Source organism: Macrotis lagotis, chromosome 1 (assembly GCF_037893015.1).
Source record: "Macrotis lagotis isolate mMagLag1 chromosome 1, bilby.v1.9.chrom.fasta, whole genome shotgun sequence".
NCBI lineage: Eukaryota > Metazoa > Chordata > Mammalia > Peramelemorphia > Peramelidae > Macrotis > Macrotis lagotis.
The window spans coordinates 563,043,096-563,065,275 of record NC_133658.1 but is presented as its reverse complement, the minus strand read 5'-3'; the positions used below and the strand labels follow the sequence as shown (position 1 = coordinate 563,065,275).

Below are 22,180 nucleotides of genomic sequence, written 5' to 3'. Positions count from 1 at the left end.
GTTTTCCTGGGTCACTGTAGCTACATATTCTGAGGTTCAGTGAACTTCTTTAAGAATACTTTCCTGGAATCTTTAAAGTGATTTCATGTGAGAGCATACTGTCCTTGACTTTGAATATTACAAAGGGAAAAGAAAGTACAACAGGTAAAGAAGCACCTAGGTATGTGGTGGTGGGGAAGCAAACAGCAGTTTTTGCTGTTGTTTAAAAATAAGAATCCACCTTTATTAAATACCTGCTAGGGTCTGAGCACTTTTGAAACTTCTGGCTACATTTTCTCAACAAGGAATATTCAGACTTCCTTCACCACTTATGACCACATAAATGTGTCCTGTGATAAAGGAGATAAAGCGTGGCATGATGAAAAGTTTAGATTAAACCATTTCTAAACTACCTTCAGTCTCCATATTCAATGACTATAGGCCCTGACCTTAAGGGTCAGTATAATAAAGTCTTAGATATAATGTCTGCTCCTCTTCCCCATCCCCTCTTCCTGCTTTTTAGACAACCTGACTCTTCTAGAAATCTTTATGGAACAAAGACAGTTTTCCATTTACCTTGTACACTGAAGCACATTTGTCCTTCACGAATACCGTTTGGAAAAACATTAAAGAGACATTTGTAACATGCATCATCCTCCAAGGTCACATTATATATAGTCATGCTGGATTTCAGTTCTGTAGTGAAGGAGTAGAACCGATCTTTGTATTGGGGGAGAATTCTTTTACCATACTGACTGCTGTAGGTGCCTATATTTTTTGGTGTAGACCCTTGGACCTTTTGCCAGGTAACCTGCAGAACCTCTTCTTGGGATGTCAAATGACATTTCAAGGTCACATTGTTCCCAAGGCAGGCTATATATGTGCTCTGTACTGTTGTTACAGATGTGGAATCTGAAAATAAATAAATAAATAACAATAAAGAGAAGGGAAAAAAGTCATAGAAACTGACAAATGTAAGCAGGTAAGATAGCCGAATAAACATGAAGGGGGTCACAGGACCAAAAAGATGGAGTACTAGACATCTTCTTTAATCCTCACAGCCTCTCAAACCTCTTCAGAAGAGAAAGCATGAACCTAAGATAAAACAACTCCAACTATCTCTGTGATCTAGGACACCTGTTGGAACCAAAAAATAAAACAAAAAAACTAATACTTCCCCAGCATGCCTTCTTCCATTACCAATCATACTCCCAGACTTGACCTGTCTTAGCTGACTCAAGAACATGAGCCCCCTCCCCCTCCATTCTCCTTTCCCTTTTTCTTTTTTTTTTAATTTTTATTTAAGACAATGGAGCTAAGTGACTTGCCCTAGGTCACACAGCTAAGCAATTATTAAGTGTCTGAGGTTGGATATGAACTCAGGTTCTCCTGACTCCAGGGCCAGTGCTCTATCCACTGTGCCACCTAGCTGCCCCATCCTCTCCCCCTCTTTCCAGTGGAGATCCAAGCTGCAAATTACAGAAGTCTGCTGAGGCCTGGCTGTCCAGTGTCACAATATTCTGTGCTGCAAAAGATTTCTGCTGAAGCTTGGAAGAAAAGAAAGAAAGGAACAGGATGTAGGCCTGGACTTGAAATTAATCTCAACCCCATATGTCACTCCCTTTTCCTCTAGAACCTTTACAACCCAAACTCCAAATGATGGAAATCATCTTCCATTGTCATAGCACTAGGGTGGCAGAGTTCTGAACCACAGGCCAGAGGACTGAGGAACCAGAGGAATGGAGAAGGACAATGTGAGAACCTATGGAGGGTGGGGTCAGTATTCAATTCAAATCAATAAATATTTATTAAATGCCTACTAGTGTAAGGCAATGTGCTAAGGGCTGGGGAATAAAAGCAAGACAAGGAAAGACAGCCTCTGATCTCAAGATCACATACTAACATATAAAAGAATGATCTAAAACATTAATAAAAAGAAAAATGCAAATCAAAATAATCCACACCCTGTAAATTGATAAAAATTACAAAAAACAATATTTGATGTTGGAAGGGGTATAGAATGATAGGCATAATAATACATTGTTGGTGCAGCTGTTAAATAGCATAACTATTTTGAGAAGCATTTTAGAATCACAAAAATAAAGTGATTAAAATTTCCAAACCCTTTGAATCAGAGATTCCATTGCTGAAAGCCATCAATAAGAAAAAATTTCCTAGAAATAAAAACTATGTATAACATCATTGCCTAGAAATGAGTTTTGTGTGTGTGTGTGTGTGTGTGTGTGTGTGTGTGTGTGTGAGAGAGAGAGAGAGAGAGAGAGAGAGAGAGAGCAAGATTAGATACCTGTCTGTTGGAGAATGTCTTAACAAGATGTGGTATGTGATTGTACTTGTACTGGACAATTACTATACAGTAAGAAATGATAGCTGAGATCATTACAAAGAAGAATAGAAATAAATAAATATATATATGTGTGTGTGTGTGTGTGTGTGTGTGTGTGAGAACTTGTACAGAGTAAAGTAAGCAGAACTAAGAAAACAATATACTGTACGGAGTAATTACAACAATGTTAATGGAAATAATACCTATACAGAAAACAATCAAAATTAAATTTAACAAAAGTATAAATATTAATCATGACTATAAAAAGCATAACAAATAAAATCTTATTTTTTTAAAGAAAAAATATTAAACTAGGAATTGGCGGTCTTAGACTTTACTCCTGCCACTAACTTGGCCTGTGAGTGTGGCAGTAAAAACCATAAAATATAAATATAATCTTATTTCTTTTTCTTTTTAAAGAAAAAACATCAAACTAGGAATTGGAGGTCTTGCACTTTACTCCTGCCATTAACTTGCCCTGTGAATCATTTCACATCTGTGACCTCAGTTTACTTATCTTTAAAGTTGTGGCGGGGGGGGATAGATTAAATGATCTCTAATGTCCTTTTCAGCTCAAACTCTTATGATACTAAAGTGAATGTAAATCCTTCATAATCTATGGAATTCAAATTGATTTTCCCACTTCCCTAGAAGTTCATGTACTTAAAGATGAAACTGATAATTTAACTCTGACAATGCATTTTTATCTGCTTATAGTCTGGGGATAAAGATAATTTTTTTTTTACCAAAAGGAAACTTCATCCTGATGCCTATTTTTCCCCTAAAGACCCAAATAATATTAAATATTATAATCATAATCATAATGACAACAATTAATGATGATATTAATAACTAGAATTTCTATAGCACTTTAAGGTTTGTAAGGTGCTTTACAAATATTATTGCATTTGAGCATAACAACTTATTTGGGAAGTAAGTGCTGTTATTTATCTTCATTTTACCTTTGAAGAAACTGAGACTAGCAGAGATTAAATGATTACACAAGTTTGTAAGTTAATATGAATTCTAGTTATTATTATGTAAATAAGAACATAAAAGACTCTCAGGATGAAGACTTCAGAGAAACAGAAAGATAACTTTAAAATTAATTGTTATGGGAGTGAGGAATGAAATGAGAAAGTTCCCTGAATCAAATGATATTTGAAATAAATCTTACAAGAAAGCAAAGATGTCAAGAAGAAGAAATGAGGAGACGAAATTCTATGTGGAGGATCAAATAGGCTAAATTGAAATGAACCACAGTATACAGGGAGAAGAGGGAAGAATCAGGATACTAGGAAGTGAGGAAGAAGACTGGTTGTAAAGAGATTTATTTAAATGGAAACAGAGTACTTTACATTTGATGGATTTAATTGGCAACCAAAGGAGTTTATTGAATAGGAGAGAGATATTTAGATTTGTGCTTTAGAAAAATCACTTTGGAGACAGGGTAAAGGGTAGATTGGAGAGGGAGAAGACAAGGGATGCACCAAAAAGACTATTTTAATAGTTGAGATGAAGGCCTGAAGATCTATGGTGAAGGTAGAAATAACATGTTTTGAAAACTTAACTGGATATATAGGTTAAAAAAGGGTAAAGAGTTGGAGAACATAGTTGGCAACATAGAGACAAGATGGATGGCATTGTCCTTGACAGTAATAAGGAATTTGGAAGAAGGTAATGTTTGGGGGAAGATAGTGAGTTCTATTTTGGTGATTTTGAAATGCCTGCTAGACATCTTCTTCAAAATATCTATGGGCAGTTAGAGATACAATTGCAACTTTCAAATAAGACTAGGGATGTATATATATATATATATAAATCTGGGACTTAACTGCCTAGAGAGGATAATTGATCTCATAAAAGCTTATAAGACTGACCAAGGAGAGAAAATTGGGTGGCGGGGGTGGGGCAGCATTACATATGCATGATGCCTCATCAGGTAAGTGATAATTTAGGATATTGATAAGGAAGAAGAGTCATCAATGGAAGGGAACAACCAAAAGTAAGAGGGGAACCTGGGAGAGGATTATCATGGAAACTCAGAGGAAGGAACTTCTGCTTTCAAAAGAAGAGGGTGGTCAGCAGTGTCAAATATTACAGAGAAATCAAGAAGGATAAGGAGCCAATAGAAGTCATTAGAGTTGGCAGTTAAGGAGATATTGTAAATAGAAAGAAGTTTCTCCAGAATGATCCTGTCAGAAGTCAGATTATAAATGATTTAGAAAAGAGTGTAGGAGAAGACCTTCAGCTTTGCCCTGGTGAGGAGGAGACAGTGTCTTCTGGGTGAGAGAAGAAATTTGTAACACTCCAAGTTATTGTGACCTAGGAAAGGCTGCCAAAGATGTCTTCAACAAAGGATATGGGTTTGGTTTGATTAAAATAGACCTTAAAACCAAGTCTTGCAGTGGAGTGGAATTTTCCACATCTGGTTATTCATATACTGACACAGGAAAAGCTTCAGGTAATTTGGAAACGAAATACAAGATTTGTGACTATGGGCTTACCTTCATTCAAAAATGGAACACATACAATACTCTGGGTACAGAAATCAGCATGGAGGATAAATTGGCTGAAGGTTTGAAGGTGACTCTTGACACCATATTTGTACCAAATACAGGAAAGAAGAATGGAAAATTAAAGGCCTCCTATAAGCGGGACTGTTTCAGTCTTGGTGGAAATGTTGACATTGATTTTTCTGGACTGACCCTCTATAGCTGGGCTGTATTAGCTTATGAAGGATGGCTTGCTGGCTATCAGATGAGTTTTGACACAGCCAAATCTAAACTGTCTCAGAATCATTTTGCCTTGGGTTATAGGGCTGTTTACTTCCAGCTACACACACATGTGAATGATGGCGCTGAATTTGGAGGGTCAATCTACCAAAAGGTTAATGATGACACTGAAACATCAATAAATCTTGCTTGGACTGCTGGCAGTTAACAACATTGGTTTTGGCATTGCTGCTAAATACAAGCTGGATCACAGAACTTCTCTATCTGGTAAAGTGAATAATGCCAGCCTTATTGGACTTGGTTAAACTCAGACACTCTTGAGAACGTGTAAAATTGATGCTTTCAGCTTTAACTGATGGAAAAAACTTCAATACAGGAGGTCATAAGGTTGGGTTGGGATTTGAATTGGAAGCTTAATATAGTTTTTAAGTAAAGTATCAGCTATCTGACCCTTGAAATGAAGAGAAATGAACCCACTCTGTTTTGGCCTTGATATTCTTCTGTGAAATTTCAACAATGTGAACTTTTTATTCTTCCAAAGAATTGTTGTAGCACCACCACACTGATGTCTAGAGGTTTTTGAGTCTATTATAAGAAAGAAATACTTGAAGGCATGCATGGAAGTTGTAATGTTTGTGCCATATTTCAGTTCAGTTTCTCAGTGTTATTTTAAATTTGTTCTTCAATGACAGTGTAGTATCATGTTATAAAGGAAATGACCTGATCCTCCAGTTCATACATCACATCTTGCATGTCCTACACCACTTTTTTTCATGACCTTTTATCAACTTGGTCTCTGTGCTATAGTGAAAGCTTTGGTTTTGCATCAGAGTAAAATAAATTCATCACATTTGGAACATAAAAAAAAAGAAAAGAGTGTGAAGATCCAGGAGCCAAGATGGCAGAATAAATACAGGGACTTACCCATGCTTTTCCTCAAATTTGTCCAAGTTCCTTTAAATAATGATTCTAAGGGGCGGCTAGGTGGCGTAGTGGATAAAGCGCCGGCCCTGGAGTCAGGGGAGTACCTGGGTTCAAATCCGGTCTCAGACACTTAATAATTACCTAGCTGTGTGGCCTTGGGCAAGCCACTTAACCCTGGTTGCCTTGCAAAAAACTAAAAATAAAAATAATGATTCTAAACAAATTCTAGAGCAACAGAACACACAAAAAGATGGAGTGAATCAATTTTCCAGCCCAAGACAACTGAGAAAGTTGGCAGGAAAGTCTGTTGCACTGGGTCTGTTGCACCTTTTTGAGGAGGAATGAAGCTTAGCAGAGGCTGCGGCATCAATGCCTCAGCCCAGCAAGCCAAGGACTTGGACGCTGGAGCAGGGGCAGCAGTGGTGGATTCCACCTCTCATGCCAGAGACATCAAAGGTAATTGAGAAGATTGGTAGGAAAGATCTGTTGCACCTGGTCAGAGTGGAGCACTCTAGTACAACCTCCATCCCAGGAAGCCAGGAGGAGGTCTTGGGAACCTCTGAATAAGTAACTGGAATGGTTTCTTCCAGAGCTCTCAGCCCACAGACAGTAAGGATATTAAACAATGGGTCAAAAAGAGTCAAAGACAGGAGTCTCTTTGCTAGCACTGAGGCAGGACTCTGGTGGCTGTCCTGGTAGCAGTCCCAAGGCAAGGGGGGAGCACTACTAGCACAACAGGGGAGCCAGAATCCTCCTCACAGTTCCTGGTCAGAAAATAGTGCTTGCGGTCACTCACAAACCATAGCACAGGCCAGGAGAGGAGACCTCTGGGAGAGGACTTTTTTTCCTTATATCATGCAACCTTGGAGAAACTGAAAACTTACAGGCCCCCAGAAGTTTCTCTAATATTTCTGCATAAAACCCCAGAAACTTGTGACACTTCATCAAAGGAAAAAGAGGTACAACCATTCACCACAGGGGAAAAAAACTCCTTAAAAAGTAGAATTGGACAAATGGAAAAGGAAGTAGCAGAGCTTACTGAAAAACATTTCCTTTTAAATTAGAATTGAACAAATAGAATCTAATGGCTTTATGAGAAATCAAAAATCAAGCAAAGAAAACCAAAAGATTGAAAAAACAGAATACAGTGTGAAATATTTTTTAGGAAAAAACTGACATGGAAAAGAGATCCTGGAGAGAGAATTTAAAAATTATTAGACTTCCTGAATTCATGATCAAAGAAAGAGCCTAGACATTTTTCAAGAAAGGTCAAGGAAAACTGCCCTGATATGCTATAATGAGGGTAAAATAGAAATTGAAAGAATCCACAGATCACCTCCTGAAAGAAATCCCAAAGTGAGAACTACAAAGAATATTATGGCCAAATTCTAGAGCAAACAAGTCAAGAAGAAAATTATGCAAGCAGCTAGAAAGAAACAATTCAAGTGTTATGGAGCCAAAACATTTAACAGTTTCTAAAATAAAGGTTTGCAGGGCTTGGAATGTGAGACAGGAAGGCAAAAGAGCTTGGATTGCAACCCAGAATCAACTCCCTAGCAAGATTGAGCATACTCTTTCAGAGGAAGAGAGGAATAATCAGTGAAGAAGAGGACTTTCAAATTTTCCTGATGAAAAGACCAGAACTGAACAAAAAAAAATTTTATGTTTAAATACAAGACTTAAGAGAAGCATAAAAAGGTAAAGAGGAAAGGACAATCATAAGGGTCTTAATGAGGTTGAACTACTTATATTTCTACATGGGAAGATGATATTGGTAACTCATGAGAACTGTCTCATTGTTAGTGCAATTAGAAGGAATATATATATATATATATATATATATATAGAGAGAGAGAGAGAGAGAGAGAGAGACAGACAGACAGACAGACAGAAAGAATGGGAAAGCAGGTGTGATTTTCATACGAATGAATATCTAAAAAATAAAATTGAAGGATGAGAGGAATACACAGGGAGAAAGGGAAGGGAGAGATAGAATGGGGTAAATTAATCACATAGAAGAGGCAAGAATGAGCTTTTACAGTAGAGGGGAAGAGATTTGGGGAGGTAAGTGAAGTTTATTCCCTTAAGAATTGGTGCCAAGAGTGAATAACACATACCTACAATTAGGTTTAGATAGTTATCTTACCCTAAAGGAAAATAGGAGGGGAAGAAGATGTGGGGGGAGGATGATGGAAGGGAGATGAGATTCAGGGAAAGGATAGTCAGAAGAAAAACACTTAGGCAGAGTGGCAGGATGAAAGGAGAGAGAGAAAAGAATAAACAGGGGGTCAGGGGAATAAGATGAAGGGAAATACACTGAAGTTCCACCAGTAATAACCTTCCACCTGACTGTTTAGTCTTTATCATTTCTTCCTTTCATGCCATATCATTATGAAATTATTGCTCCTTTTTATTTTTTTCTCATCTTTGGGTTTTTTTAAAATTATCCCATTATACACAACTCTGCTCCAACCTTTCTTTCAAACTACCCTAGTAATCATGACAGTTTTAAGAATACTGATAACATTTAATGAGTCTACAATTGATTTCTGTAGCAAGTAATATAGGTCAGCTTGGGTAGCCCTTCTAGGACTTGGTAAAAAGAGAGGCTGAGGACAATAGTAAGTAAAAATAGGAAGGAGAAAATTCACAAATAGCAATTATAACTTCAAATGGGAATGGGCTGAAACAGCAGAATGGATTAAAAATCAGAATCCAATGATATATTTTTTACAAGAAGCACACTTAAGAATGAGAGAAGCAGAATTAAATTACAAGAGTTGGAGTCGAATTTATTATGCTTCAGCAGATGCAAAAAAGGAAGATGTAACAATCATGACCTCAGACAAAATTATGGCTAAAATAAATTTAATTAAATAAAAGTTACCATAGGCAATGAAGCAATGTTAATATTGGACCTATATGTATCAAATACTGTAGCATTTAAATTTTTGAATGAAAAAAATTTTAATTTTTATAATTTTTATAATTAAATTTTTAAAGAAAACTTTTAGGGGGCAGCTAGGTGGTGCAGTGGATAGAACACTGACCCTGGAGTCAGGAGGACCTGAGTCCAAATCCGGCATCAGACACTTAATAATTACCTAGCTGTGTGACCTTGGGCAAGTCACTTGCCCCCATTGCCTAGCAAAAACTAAAAAAAAAAAACAAACTTAAAAAGAAAAGATCAGTTAGTTACAAGTGCCGATGGATAGCAGTAATATAACAGTGGGACATTTAATTTTCCCCTGTCAGAACTAGCTAAATCTAATAAAACATAAATACAAAAGTCAAGAGAGTGAATAGAATTTTAGATAAACTAGCTATGTCAGATAGCTGGAGAGAACTGAATAGAAATAAAATGGACTACAGCTTTTCTGAGAGGTCATCCTCCTTAAAGATTAACCATATATTAGTGCATGAAAATTTTATAATTAAAAGCATAAAAGTGACATTTTATAATAAAAATAAATAATATTTTATAATAATTATTTACTAAGGAATCACAAAAATATAGATTAAAAATTAATTGGAGCATAAACACTCTAATCTTAAAGAATAGTGAGTTAAAGAACAAATTATAACAACAATCTATTTCATTGAAGATAATGAATCCGGGCTCAGACACTTAATAAAAATCTGTGCTCAGACACTTAATAATTACCTAGCTGTGTGGCCTTGGGCAAGCCACTTAACCCCATTTGCCTTGCAAAATCCTTAAAAAAAAGAAGATAATGAAATAATGAGATAAAATATCAAAATTATGGGATACAAAAAAAAAGCAATGATTAGAGGAAATTTTATATCTCTAAATACTTATATCAGTAAAATAGCAAAAGAGCAGACCAATGAATTAGGTATATATTTTAAAAAGTTAGAAAAAGAATAAACAAAAAATCCCCTATTAAACACTAAATTGGAAATCTTAAAAACTAAAAATAGGTTTAATAAAATTGAGTCTAAAAAATCCATTGAATCAATAAATCCAGGGATTGGTTTTATTAAAAAAAATAGGATAAAATAGATAATCAATATATTTAATTTTTAAAAAGGAGAATAAAACAAATGACTAATATTTTAAAAGGGTGAATATATTGATAACAATGCTAAAATTAAAGCAATTATAAGGAGTTAAAATGCCCAATTATATACCAATAAACTTAACAATTTAAATGAAATGGAAGAATTTTTAAAAATATATAAATTACCTAAGTTAACAAAAGAGAAAGTAGCATATCTAAATATACTTATTTTAGAAAAAGAAATTGAATAGACTTGAATATGAGCTTTCTAAGAAAAAAAATCACCAAGACCAGAAAGATTTATAAATTAATTCTACCAAACATTTAAAGATCAACTAATTCTAATAGTAAATAAATTATTTGGAATAATAGACAAAGAGGGAATTCTAACAAACTTCTTTTATGAAATAAGTATTATATTGATACCTAAAACAGGAAGAAAAAAATAGAGAAAGAAAATTATAGACCTCTTTCATTTGTGTATATATATATATATATATATATATATATATATGAAAGAAATATTTATATAAAAATTCTAAATAAATTACTAAGATGACAATATTATATTACAAAGATTATATGAATTATATAAATAGTAAAACATTTTGACTTCCGGTCAAGATGGTGGAGAGAAGACAGGCACAGTTCTAAAGTCTCCTGATCTCTTCCCCATCTACCACATGAAACAAGCCTCTTAAAAGAAATCCAACTCAAAAAAACCCAGGAAGAAAAGCCAGAAGAAAGAACATCTACCTCAGGATTTATCTCCAGCAGGAGCTCTGGCTGAATTCAGGCCGGTGAGTCTGGGCCCAGAGGGAAGATCAGCCCCGATCAACCAGACTAGCAGCTGAATTGGAACTGGGAGTCTGAGGGCCCGAGAGCTGGACCTGCTGGATCAGAGGTGGGGCTGGACCGCGGGGGCGTGAGTCTGCTGGGGAGCAGAGGTACTGGTGTTGGTGCTGTCCCCCTGGAGATCCCAGACAGGGCTGGGGGGAGAATTCTGGAGCAGGGGAGTGGCGGGCACCATTCCTGGGCTCCTCTGGTCTGAGTCCCACTACAACTCAGACTTCTCCCCTAACAAACAAATGCAAACTACTTCTGCCTCAGGCCCAGGTGTGTGAGCAGAAGAACCAGCCCAGCTGAGGAATGATCTCAGGCTAGGGTAAAGCCCACAATTGATTGAAGGAAAAAGAATTCAATACCTCCAACTCCTCCCTTCAAGGAAAAGGAGAGGGCCTCAACCAAGGTTACAGACACTTGAGAGAAAGCAACCAGCACCTCCTACTGGCCAGCCAGAGAAACCACACTCAGTGAGTAAAGCCTTTAGCGATCCCAAGCCCCTGTGAACCAGCCCCTCCAAAAGTCAGGTCTCAGCAAAATGAAGAAGGATCAGCGGAAAGGTGGATCCATAGAAAAATTCTTGGAAGGGAAAGACACTAACTCAGAGAGACCTGGAACGTCTGAGGAGAATACAATCTGGTCTTCAGCACAGAAGGACTTCCTTGAATCAACTAGAAAATTTGGGGGAGACAATTAATACCTTGCAACAAGAAAACAAACCTCTCAGATCTTCAAATGGGCAAATGCAAAAAGAAATTAATTATCTCCAAACCTCAATTGGTCAAATGGAAAGCTCTTTCAAAAGTAGAATTGACCAATTAGAAAAGGAGTTGCAAAAGGTTAAAGAAGAAAACTACTCCCCTCAAAAAAAGAATGGAGTCTACAGAAACTAATGACTCCTTGAGACAGCAAGAATCAGTTAAACAAAATCAAAAAATAGAAGCAAATGTAAAATACCTCATCAACAAAACCACTGACCTCGAGAATAGATCGAGGAGGGGCAACCTGAAAATTATAGGACTTCCTGAAAACATTGAAGACAAAAAAAAAAGCCTGGACTTAATATTACAGGGTCTAGTGACGGAAAACTGCCCTGATATCATGGAATTGGAGGGCAAAGTAGTTATTGAAAGTGTACATCGATCCCCACCAGGAAAAGATCCTAAAATGAAAACACCAAGGAATGTTGTGGCCAAACTCCAGAACTATCAGATAGCCACAAAGAAACAATTTCAATATCAAGGAGCCACAGTAAGGATCACGCAGGACCTGGCTGCATCAACTTTAAGGGATCGAAGGGCCTGTAACGAGATATTTCAAAGAGCACAGGAGCTTGGAATGCAGCCAAGAATCTACTTTCCTGCAAAGCTGAGCCTTCTCTTCCAGGGAAAAAGATGGACATTTAACGAAATGGAAGAATTCCAAAAATTCCTGATGAAAAGACCAAAGCTAAACAGAAAATTTGGGCATCAAACAGGAGGTTCAAGAGACACATGAAAAGGTAAAAAAGGGGGGAGGGCGGTAAAAGAAAAAAAATTGCAATCTAGTAAGTTGAAACTGGCTATATCCCAGCATGGGGGTAAAAAAAAAAAGATTCTCATAAACCTTGAGAAATGTACACCTAGCCAGAAATGATGGACATTCATGACCTATCCATGAGACTACTATCTAATGGGAGGTAACTGGCTTTAACCCCACTTGGGAGAAAGACTCTAATAACTCTCAGGAATTTTGACTCTATTTGATAGAATATACAGAACTAAAAGGGATGGACACTTAGAATTTTCTATGACTTAGATAGAATGATCTAAAAAAAAACACTACTGCCCTAAAAAGGGGGACAGGAAAGAGATGGGAGGAGGGAGGGGATTGAATGGGGTAAATCTCATTACACTAAGAGGTACAAAAAAACCTATGGTAATAGTGGGGAAGAAGGGAGCAGAGGAGAAACACCTGAATCTTCTTCTCATCAGACTTGGCTTAAAGTCAAGCTACACATACTCAGTTAACTTATAAAACATCTAACCTTTCAAGTATTAAAAGGGGAAAAGGGGAAGGGGGACGGAGAAAGGGAAGGGGAGTGGGGGCAATAAGGGGAAATAATAAAAGGAAGGGAAGGGAAAAGGGTAAAAGGGAAAGGGGAAAGAAAGGGGAGGGCGTGATATAGGAGGGCAAACACACTGAAGGGGGTAGTTTTCAGAAACAAAAGACTGGGGAATATGGATAAAAGGGGGGGAAAGGGGGAAAAATACAAACAGAGGGAAGATAGCACAGAGGGCAATAAAGAATTAGTAATCATAACCTTGAATGTGAATGGGATGAACTCTCCCTTAAAACGTAAGCAAATAGCAGAGTGGATTAAAAACCAGAATCCTACAATATGCTGCTTACAAGAAACTCATTTGAAGCAGAGAGATACATATAGAGTAAAGGTAAAAGGCTGGAGCAAAATATATTTTGCTTCAGCTGAAGTAAAAAAAGCAGGGGTAGCAATCCTTATCTCAGACAAAGCAGCAGCAAAAATAGATAGTGTTAAAAGAGATAATGAAGGAAACTTTATTCTCCTAAAAGGTACCATAGAAAATAAAGTCATTTCAATATTGAATATATATGCACCCAGTGGGACAGCACCCAAATTCTTAGAGGAGAAGCTGAAAGAATTACAGGAAGACATAGACAGCAAAACTCTACTAGTGGGAGACCTAAACCTCCCGCTATCAGATCTAGATAAATCAAATCATAAAACAAACAAGAAAGAAATTAGGGAGGTAAATAGATTATTAGAAAAATTAGATATGGTAGACTTATGGAGGAAACTGAATGGGGATAGAAAGGAATATACCTTTTTCTCGGCAGTACATGGAACTTATACAAAAATTGACCATGTACTAGGACATAAAAACCTAAGGATCAACTGCAGAAAGGCAGAAATAGTGAATACATCTTTCTCAGATCACAATGCAATAAAAGTCATATGCAATACTGGGCCAAGGAGATATAGACCCAGAACAAATTGGAAACTGAATAACCTCATTTTAAAAAATGAGTGGACCAAAAAACAAATTATAGAAAGAATTAACCATTTTATCCTAGATAATGATAATAATGAAACAACATACCAAAACCTATGGGATTCATTCAAAGCAACTCTCAGGGGATATATTATAGCTCTAAATGCTTATATGAATAAATTGGAGAAAGAGGAAATCAATGAACTAAACATGCAACTAAAAAAATTAGAGAAAGAACAAATCAAAAATCCCCAATCAAATACCAAATTAGAAATTCTAAAAATTAAAGGAGAAATTAATAAAATAGAAAGCAAAAAATCTATTGAATTAATAAATAAAACCAAAAGTTGGTATTATGAAAAAACCAATAAAATTGATAAACCTCTGGTCAATTTGATAAAAAAAAAAAGAAAGAAGAAAACCAAATTGCTAGTATCACAAATGAATAAGGTGAACTCACCACCAATGAGGAAGAAATTAAAGTAATAATTTGAAATTATTTTGCCCAACTCTATGCCAATAAATTTGATAATCTAAGTGAAATGCATGAATATTTACAAAAATATAAGTTACCCAGGTTAAATGAAGAAGAGATTAACTACCTAAACAACCCTATCTCAGGAAAAAGAAATTCAACAAGCCATTACTGAACTCCCTAAAAAAAATCTCCAGGGCCTGATGGATTCACAAGTGAATTCTACCAAAAATTTAAGGAACAATTGGTTCCAATCCTATATAAACTCTTTGGAAAAAATAGGGAAAGATGAATTATAGACCTATCTCCCTGATGAATATAGATGCAAAAATCCTAAATAAAATCTTAGCTAAATGATTAGAACAAGTCATCACTAGGATAATACATTATGATCAAGTAGGATTTATTCCAGGAAGGCAGGGTTGGTTCAATATTAGGAAAACTGTTAGTATACTCAATTATATCAACAACAAACCTATCAGAAATCATATGATCATATCAATAGATGCTGAAAAAGCTTTTGACAAAATACAGCATCCATTCCTATTAAAAACACTAGAGGGTGTAGGAATAAATGGACTGTTCCCTAAAATAATTAGCAGTATCTATCTGAAACCATCAACAAGCATTATGTTCAATGGGGAGAGGCTAGAGGCATTCCCAATAAGATCAGGGGTGAAACAAGGGTGCCTATTATCACCACTACTATTCAATATTGTACTATAAATGTTAGCATCAGCAATTAGAGAAGAAAAAGAAATTAAAGGAATTAGAATTGAGAAGGAAGAGACAAAACTCTCACTCTTTGCAAATGACATGATGGTCTACCTAGAGAATCCCAAGAAATCATCTAAAAAACTACTGAAAACAATTTGCAATTTTAGCAAAGTTGCAGATTATAAAATAAACCCTCATAAATCCTCAGCTTTTCTATATATGTCTAGCAAGAAACAGCAGGAAGAGCTAGAAAGAGAAATCCCATTCAGAGTAACCTAAGACAATATAAAATATTTGGGAGTCTATTTGCCAAGACAGACTCAGAATCTTTTTTAAAACAATTATAAAACACTTCTCACACAAATTAAATCAGATTTAAATAACTGGGCAAATATCAACTGTTCATGGATAGGTAGAGCTAATATAATAAAAATGACAATTCTACCAAAAGTAAACTATCTGTTTAGTGCCCTACCAATCAAAATTCCAAAAAATTACTTTAATGAGTTAGAAAAAATTGTAAGTAAATTCATATGGAGAAATAAAAAGTCAAGAATTGCCAGGAGCTTAATGAAAAAAGTGCAAAAGAAGGTGGCTTAGCCCTACCAGATCTAAAATTATATTATAAAGCATCAGTCATCAAAACTGTTTGGTATTGGCTAAGAAATAGAATGGTGGACCAGTGGAATAGACTAGGTGTAAAAGCAGGAGATGATTATAGTAATCTGCTGTTTGATAAACCCAAAGAGTCTGGCCATTGGGATAAAAACTCCCTCTTTGATAAAAATTGCTGGGAAAATTGGAAGTTAGTATGGAAGAAACTTAGATTAGACCAACACCTCACACGCTTTACCAAGATAATATCCAAATGGTTACAGGACATAGACATAAAAAACAATACTATAAGCAAAGTAGAAGATCAAGGACTAGTCTACCTGTCAGATCTATGGAAAGGGGAACAGTTTATGACTAAGGAAGAGTTGGAGAACATCACCAAAAACCAATTAGATGATTTCAATTACATTAAATTAAAGAGCTTTTGCACAGATAAAACCAAAGTAACCAAGATCAAAAGAAATGTGGTAAATTGGGAAAAGATCTTTACAACAAATGATTCTGACAAAGGGCTCATTTCTAAAATATACAGAGAACTGAGTCATGTTTTTAAAAGAAAAAGCCATCCCCCAATTGACAAATGGTCAAAGGATATGCAAAGGCAATTTACAGATGAGGAGATCAAAGTAATCCCTAGGCATATGAAAAAATGCTCTAAATCATTAATTATTAGAGAAATGCAAATTAAAGCTTCCCTGAGGTACCACCTCCCACCTCTCAGATTGGCCAGTATGACCAGGAAGGATGATCATTGTTGGAAGGGATGTGGGAAATCTGGGACACTATTACACTGTTGGTGGAGCTGTGAACTCATCCAACCCTTCTGGAGAGCTATTTGGAGCTATGCCCAAAGGGCAACAATACCACTACTGGATCTATACCCTGAAGAGATGAGGGGAAAGGGTAAATACATTACTTGTACAAAAATATTTATAGCAGCCCTGTTTGTGGTGGCAAAGAATCAGAAATCCAGTAAATGTCCTTCAGTTGGGGAATGGCTTAGCAAACTGTGCTATGTGTATGTCATGGAACACTATTGTTCTATTAGAAACCAGGAGGGACGAGATTTCAGGGAAACTTGGAGGGATTTGCATGAACTGATGCTGGGTGAGATGAGCGGAACCAGAAAAACACTGTACACCCTAACAGCAACATGGAAGTGATGTTAAAACTTGAAGGACTTGCTCATTCCATCAGTGCAACAATCGGGAACAATTTTGGGCTGTCCGCAAAGGAGAGTACCATCTGTATCCAGATAAGGAGCTGTGGAGTTTGAACAAAGTACAAGGACTATTCCCTTTAATTTAGGAAAAAAAAAACCAGATAGCTTATTATCTGATCTTGTTACCTGTTAGACTTCTCTTTAAGGATATGATTTCTCTTTCATCACACCCAATTTGGATCAAGGTACAACATGGAAACAAAGTAAAGACTGACAGAGTGCATTCTGTGGGGGGGAGGAGGGAGGGAAGCAAGATCGGGGGAAAAATGTAAAACTCAAATAATATCTTTAATAAAAAATAAATTTAAATTAAAAAAATTTAAATCACATGATTACATTAATAGATGCAAAAAGTTTTTGCTTAAGTATTTACTTTTATTAAAAACACTTGAAAATATAAGTATAAATGAATTTTTCCTTAAATTGATTTTTTAAAAAAGTATCTAAAATTATTAGCAAGCATTATTTGTAACAGAAATAAACTAGAAGCTTTCACATAAGATCAGATATGACTGTATATCCCTGACATCATTATTATTCAATCTTATATTGGAAATTCCAATAATGGCAATAAGAAAAAAAAAGAAATAGGATTCCGAATAGGAAATGAGGTAAAAAACTATCTCTTTTGAGGACAATATGATGTTCTACTTGGAAAATCATAAAGATTCAACTGAAAATTAGTTAAAACAATAAATTTAGCAAAGTAGGATACAAAGTAGATCCACATAAATCATCAATATTCCTATATATCACAAACAAAATCCTGCAAGAAGAAATGGTAAGAGGTACCCTATTTAAAAAATAAACAATACATTATTAACTACCTGGGAGCATTAAAAAAAATTTTACACAATCCCATAGCATTTAACTTTAGATGAAAAGTTTGTCTAAAAATGCATTATATATTCAATGGATTTGGAATTCAAAATATTTCAACAGATGCAATATGGTTGGATATATTGAATTTTTTGTTTTTATAATAATAAGACATCTAAGTTTTGGAACTCTTCTTAAATGAAAAATTGATCTTCATTTCTGTTTGGACTCTCTAAACAGACTGAAGGGCCATTTTTATAAAGTCAGGTCTTCATGGATCTTTTCTTATATTCTTCCTCTAGCCTATAGCTAGCATTATACATAAAAAAAAGTGCAAGGTTCAGGTAAAGATAGAACAAATGATACATTTATCACTTAGGAAAAGTGATGGAAAAAATATTAATAGTGCAAGTTAGAATGTTGATAAATTTATGGAATTATGAAATGGGGCTAGACATGCTTGGCTCTTCAGGCACTCAATGAAAAGGAATACAATGTTAGCAGAGAGTAATGCTTCAATCACACTTTAATAAGGCACATAAAGTACAGAGACAAAGGGCAACCATAAGGTAGAGAGTACTTAGGGAACAGGAATTTAGGGTCTTATTTTTACAGAGCTTTTGGTGGGGGACAGACTAACTCTTACCTGTGTCACCTTTGAGATCCACATCATCTAAAAGGTATCAGCCACATTTGGTGTTTTGCTGTTGGTCTTATGATGTTTTTTTGTGCTGGGCTAAGTCACCAGCCTCACTTTTTCCTCTAGAGTTATCTGGGTCCAGTGGCCGGGTATGAATAAGGATGACTGGAGATGGCACTGGACAAGGTCATACAGCTAATAAGAGTCAAGTGTCTGAGACTGGAGTCAAACTCCTGTCCTTCTGACTCCAAGACCAGGGTTCTATCTACCATGTCACCCAGCTGCCCTTAGTTTATCTGATATCATAGGACCAAAAGACTCTGACAGCAAGACCCAGATGGCATTCTTTCAGGGTGTGTTTTATAGTTTGCATATAATACAGTTTGAAATTTTTGCTCCTTTGATCTCTGGAACAGCTTGTCAGTGGCTTCTTGGTTCCCCATTTGTTCTCATACTTCCTGATATTGTCGGTCTGTATAGGCTGTTTATAAACCTAGTATACTAACCTGAAGGGGGAAGGAAGGGAGACATGGTCGGGCCAGCAGAACAAAATATAATTTTAACAGAAAAATTAACTTAGAAGTGTGTCACTGGGGCAGCTAGGTGGCACAGTGGATAGAGCACTGGCCCTGGAGTCAGGAGTACCCGAGTTCAAATGCAGCCTCAGACACTTAATAATTACCTAGCTGTGTGGCCTTGGGCACTTAACCCCATTGCCTTGCAAAAAATAATTAAAAAAAAAAGAAATGATGGATGAAACTAAAAGGTGGTTCTTAAAAAAAAGATCAATAAAATTGATAAGTTTTCAGCCAATCATAAAATGAGGAGGGCAGAAAAATTAAATCAACAGAATAGCAAATGAACAAAGGGAAAACTCAATAAAACCAGAGAAAAAAGAATTATAAGAACTGATTATATATAATTATATACTAACAAAATTGAGAACACAAAAGATACAAAGGATTATCTTTATAAAAACTCGAAAACATACCAAATAACCCAGTTCAGAAAAAGAAAAATGAAAAATAAGTACCTTTCAAATGGTAATGGAAAGGACTGCATAGACTTTTTCTTTCTCTATTAAAAACTCACCACCCTTATTTCTTTTGACTATCACTTTACCTGACAGCATGTGTGTAATGGAATTTCTCTTCCAAAACCCACATTACTTTAGGCCATTATTATTATGCTTTGTTTTTGTTTTTTTTTTCTTCTAGCATGAGACAACAATCCCTTTGGCACCATATCCTACTTTCAGCTTACTATCAGACAGTTCACATTTAGGAAGCATCTACAATGTACAAGGCACTATGTGTGGACAGAGGAGATACAGACAATGGTGAAATAATCCATATGCTTAAGGAGGTTATAGTCTAGGGCAGAGTACCTCAAAGAGGCTGTTTATAAATTACAGGGTGAACTTGGATAGAGAAAAAAATTCCAATTTTATTTTAATACAATTAGTTTCCACAATAATGTTACATATTTTTTATTTTATGCACTAACAACATTGTTCTGAGTTGGTCTGTAGGCTTCATCAGACTTCCCAATGGGTGCATAACATGGAAAAAAGTTAACATCTCCTGATCTAAAGAGATGAGAGTAAGTAAAGATATCATATATAGGGGAGGCTAGGTGGCGCAGTGGATAAAGCGCTGGCCCTGGAGTCAGGAGTACCTGGGTTCAAATACGGTCTCAGACTAATTGCCTAGCTGTGTGGCCTTGGGCAAGCCACTTAACCCCATTTGCCTTGCAAAAGCCTAAAAAAAAAAAAAAGATATCATATATGAATATGGATATGTACCAAATAGATGAAAAACATATGAATAACATAAAATAAAAATCTTCATCTATTTCACCCAATATCCTTAGACATACAAAACTGTGGAACAAGGGTAGAGAAATATCAGCCAGACTAAAGTTTTTTTTAAAAATGCCTGTCTTGTTAGTTTTACTATAAAAGGCTACTCAACTGCATACACATCATGTTTATCTTTTTAGAGAAAGCTCCTGAGGGAGAGGATAGGATTCAAATGTGAATGTTTAAATAGCAAGCTTAGTATTCTTGTGTTCTCATTTCCTTTTGAAGAAGTAACTTAAGATTTGCATCCTTCTCTCCCTTTGTTATTGATCTCCCTGCTGGGATGGCATGACCTACAAAGGCATTTAATACATGTTAAAATTTCTTACCTGCTCCTTCTGTATTGAGAAGGAAGAAGAGGAAAGAGAGGAGCAGAAAAACATAGAAGCAATGTCTGTAGTCTTCCTGACATATATTTGATGCACTTCCTGCACAGCCTTCCTGGTCTGAGAAGCCCATGCTAAAGTTTTTTCTTCTCTCTTGCTCCACCCCCAGCTCTCCAATTGAACTGCTCTTATTAAAAAAAAAAAAATCAGTCAGTGAAGCCTGGGAAGTCTGGGAAGAAGTATGTGGAATAAAAATCCACTTAAAAAAAATATAGAGACTCCTCTGAGCAGAAGTAAGATTTATTTTGACTTTTCACCAGAAAAGGGCACTCCCAAGTCTCATAAAGGTTGTGAAAATCAAGGAGCTGCCCCGAGGTAACAGTCAAGCTAGATTATATGGCCTAGCACAGTTGCTCCTCCCTAGCCCTCCCTCTTCCAACCTGATTGGTTAAGGTTTTCAGAGTTACAATCTTTACGTGAAAAATCTAGTGGCAGCTAGGTGGCGTAGTGGATAAAGCACCGGCCCTGGAGTCAGGAGTACTTGGGTTCAAATCTGGTCTCAGACACTTAATAATTACCTAGCTGTGTGGCCTTGGGCAAGCCACTTAACCCCATTTGCCTTGCAAAAACCTAAAAATAAAAAAAAAATCTACCCAGCAACAAAGAGAAGAATAAAAAGTTTTCATAAAATATTACTTCACCATCCAGATGGCAAAGGTATCAGAAGAAGATTTCTAATGACCTTCTGTAAAAATGAATTGATGTATAAGTATGCAAGGTCTTCTGAGGAATGCTACAGTCTCTTTAGTACTTTTCAAACAGAAGGCAGGCTACTATTCTCACAGTCTATTATCAAATAGGTAGCTAACTAAGATTGCAAGGTCTCTTTTCTGGAAGTATTCCACTATTTCCCTCCCTAACAGAATCAAAGGTCTTTCTGGAAATAGTCCACTGGTTCACTCCCTAACAGAATAGGGACAGTATCTGACTGGGAATGCAAGGCCTCTCTCCCTCTTCTAAGAATAGTCTAAGGGTAATAGTCTGTCTTTGTTTTAATGATTTTTAACCAAGGGAAGAAGAGGAACTCATCCGGTTTCTCTCTTTACCCCTGGAGACATTCAATATCTTTCTGTATCTGCAGAGTAAATTCCAATCTCCAATTTGGATAACTTGTTGGGATGTCCTCCTCTGGTAAAGGAGATTCTTAACACAACATCTTATCAGACAGATTCATATTTTCATCATCAGACCATAAAATTCTAAAGCTATTAAAATTCACATTTCACATTGATATACATACTTTAGCAAAAATACAACCTCCATAATTGTTTACTTCACAAGTGAATTTGTTGAAAATTATCAAGTTAACGAGCTTATACCATTTACATTAGATGACCATCTTTGTACAAAGAGTGTCCAGCAAGTGACATACAAATTAGCCTTAATCTTTTGCTCTTCATTAAAATAATAACTCAAGTATCCTCAACTAAAATAAATTCTTCTTTCTTCCCAAACTGTTTATTAACTAAACTATAAGGTGACTCTTCTCCTGATATACTCAACTGACTTACATTCCCTTCTCAAAGTCGAACTTGAAACTGCTTCTGCATAGAAGTGTTTCTTGAGATTATATAACCTTCTTTATTC

At 36.0% G+C, this 22,180-nt stretch overlaps 1 protein-coding gene and 1 pseudogene across 2 annotated transcripts in view; one reads left to right on the top strand and one right to left on the bottom strand.

Annotated features, from left to right (window-relative positions):
- The window catches only part of LOC141507108 (OX-2 membrane glycoprotein-like), a 28,164-nt gene extending 6,429 nt beyond the window's left edge, over positions 1 to 21,735 (bottom strand). For both annotated transcript variants that reach the window (XM_074214487.1, XM_074214488.1), the window contains exons 1-2: positions 20,537 to 21,735; positions 556 to 891 (exon numbers count right to left, since the gene is read on the bottom strand). In XM_074214487.1, coding sequence (XP_074070588.1) covers positions 556 to 891; positions 20,537 to 20,666 — 466 coding nt within the window. In that variant the 5' untranslated portion in view covers positions 20,667 to 21,735. The remainder of the gene's footprint in view (positions 1 to 555; positions 892 to 20,536) is intronic.
- Positions 2,883 to 5,799, top strand: LOC141521421 (non-selective voltage-gated ion channel VDAC3-like; annotated as a pseudogene).
- Positions 21,736 to 22,180: the final 445 nt, after the last annotated feature.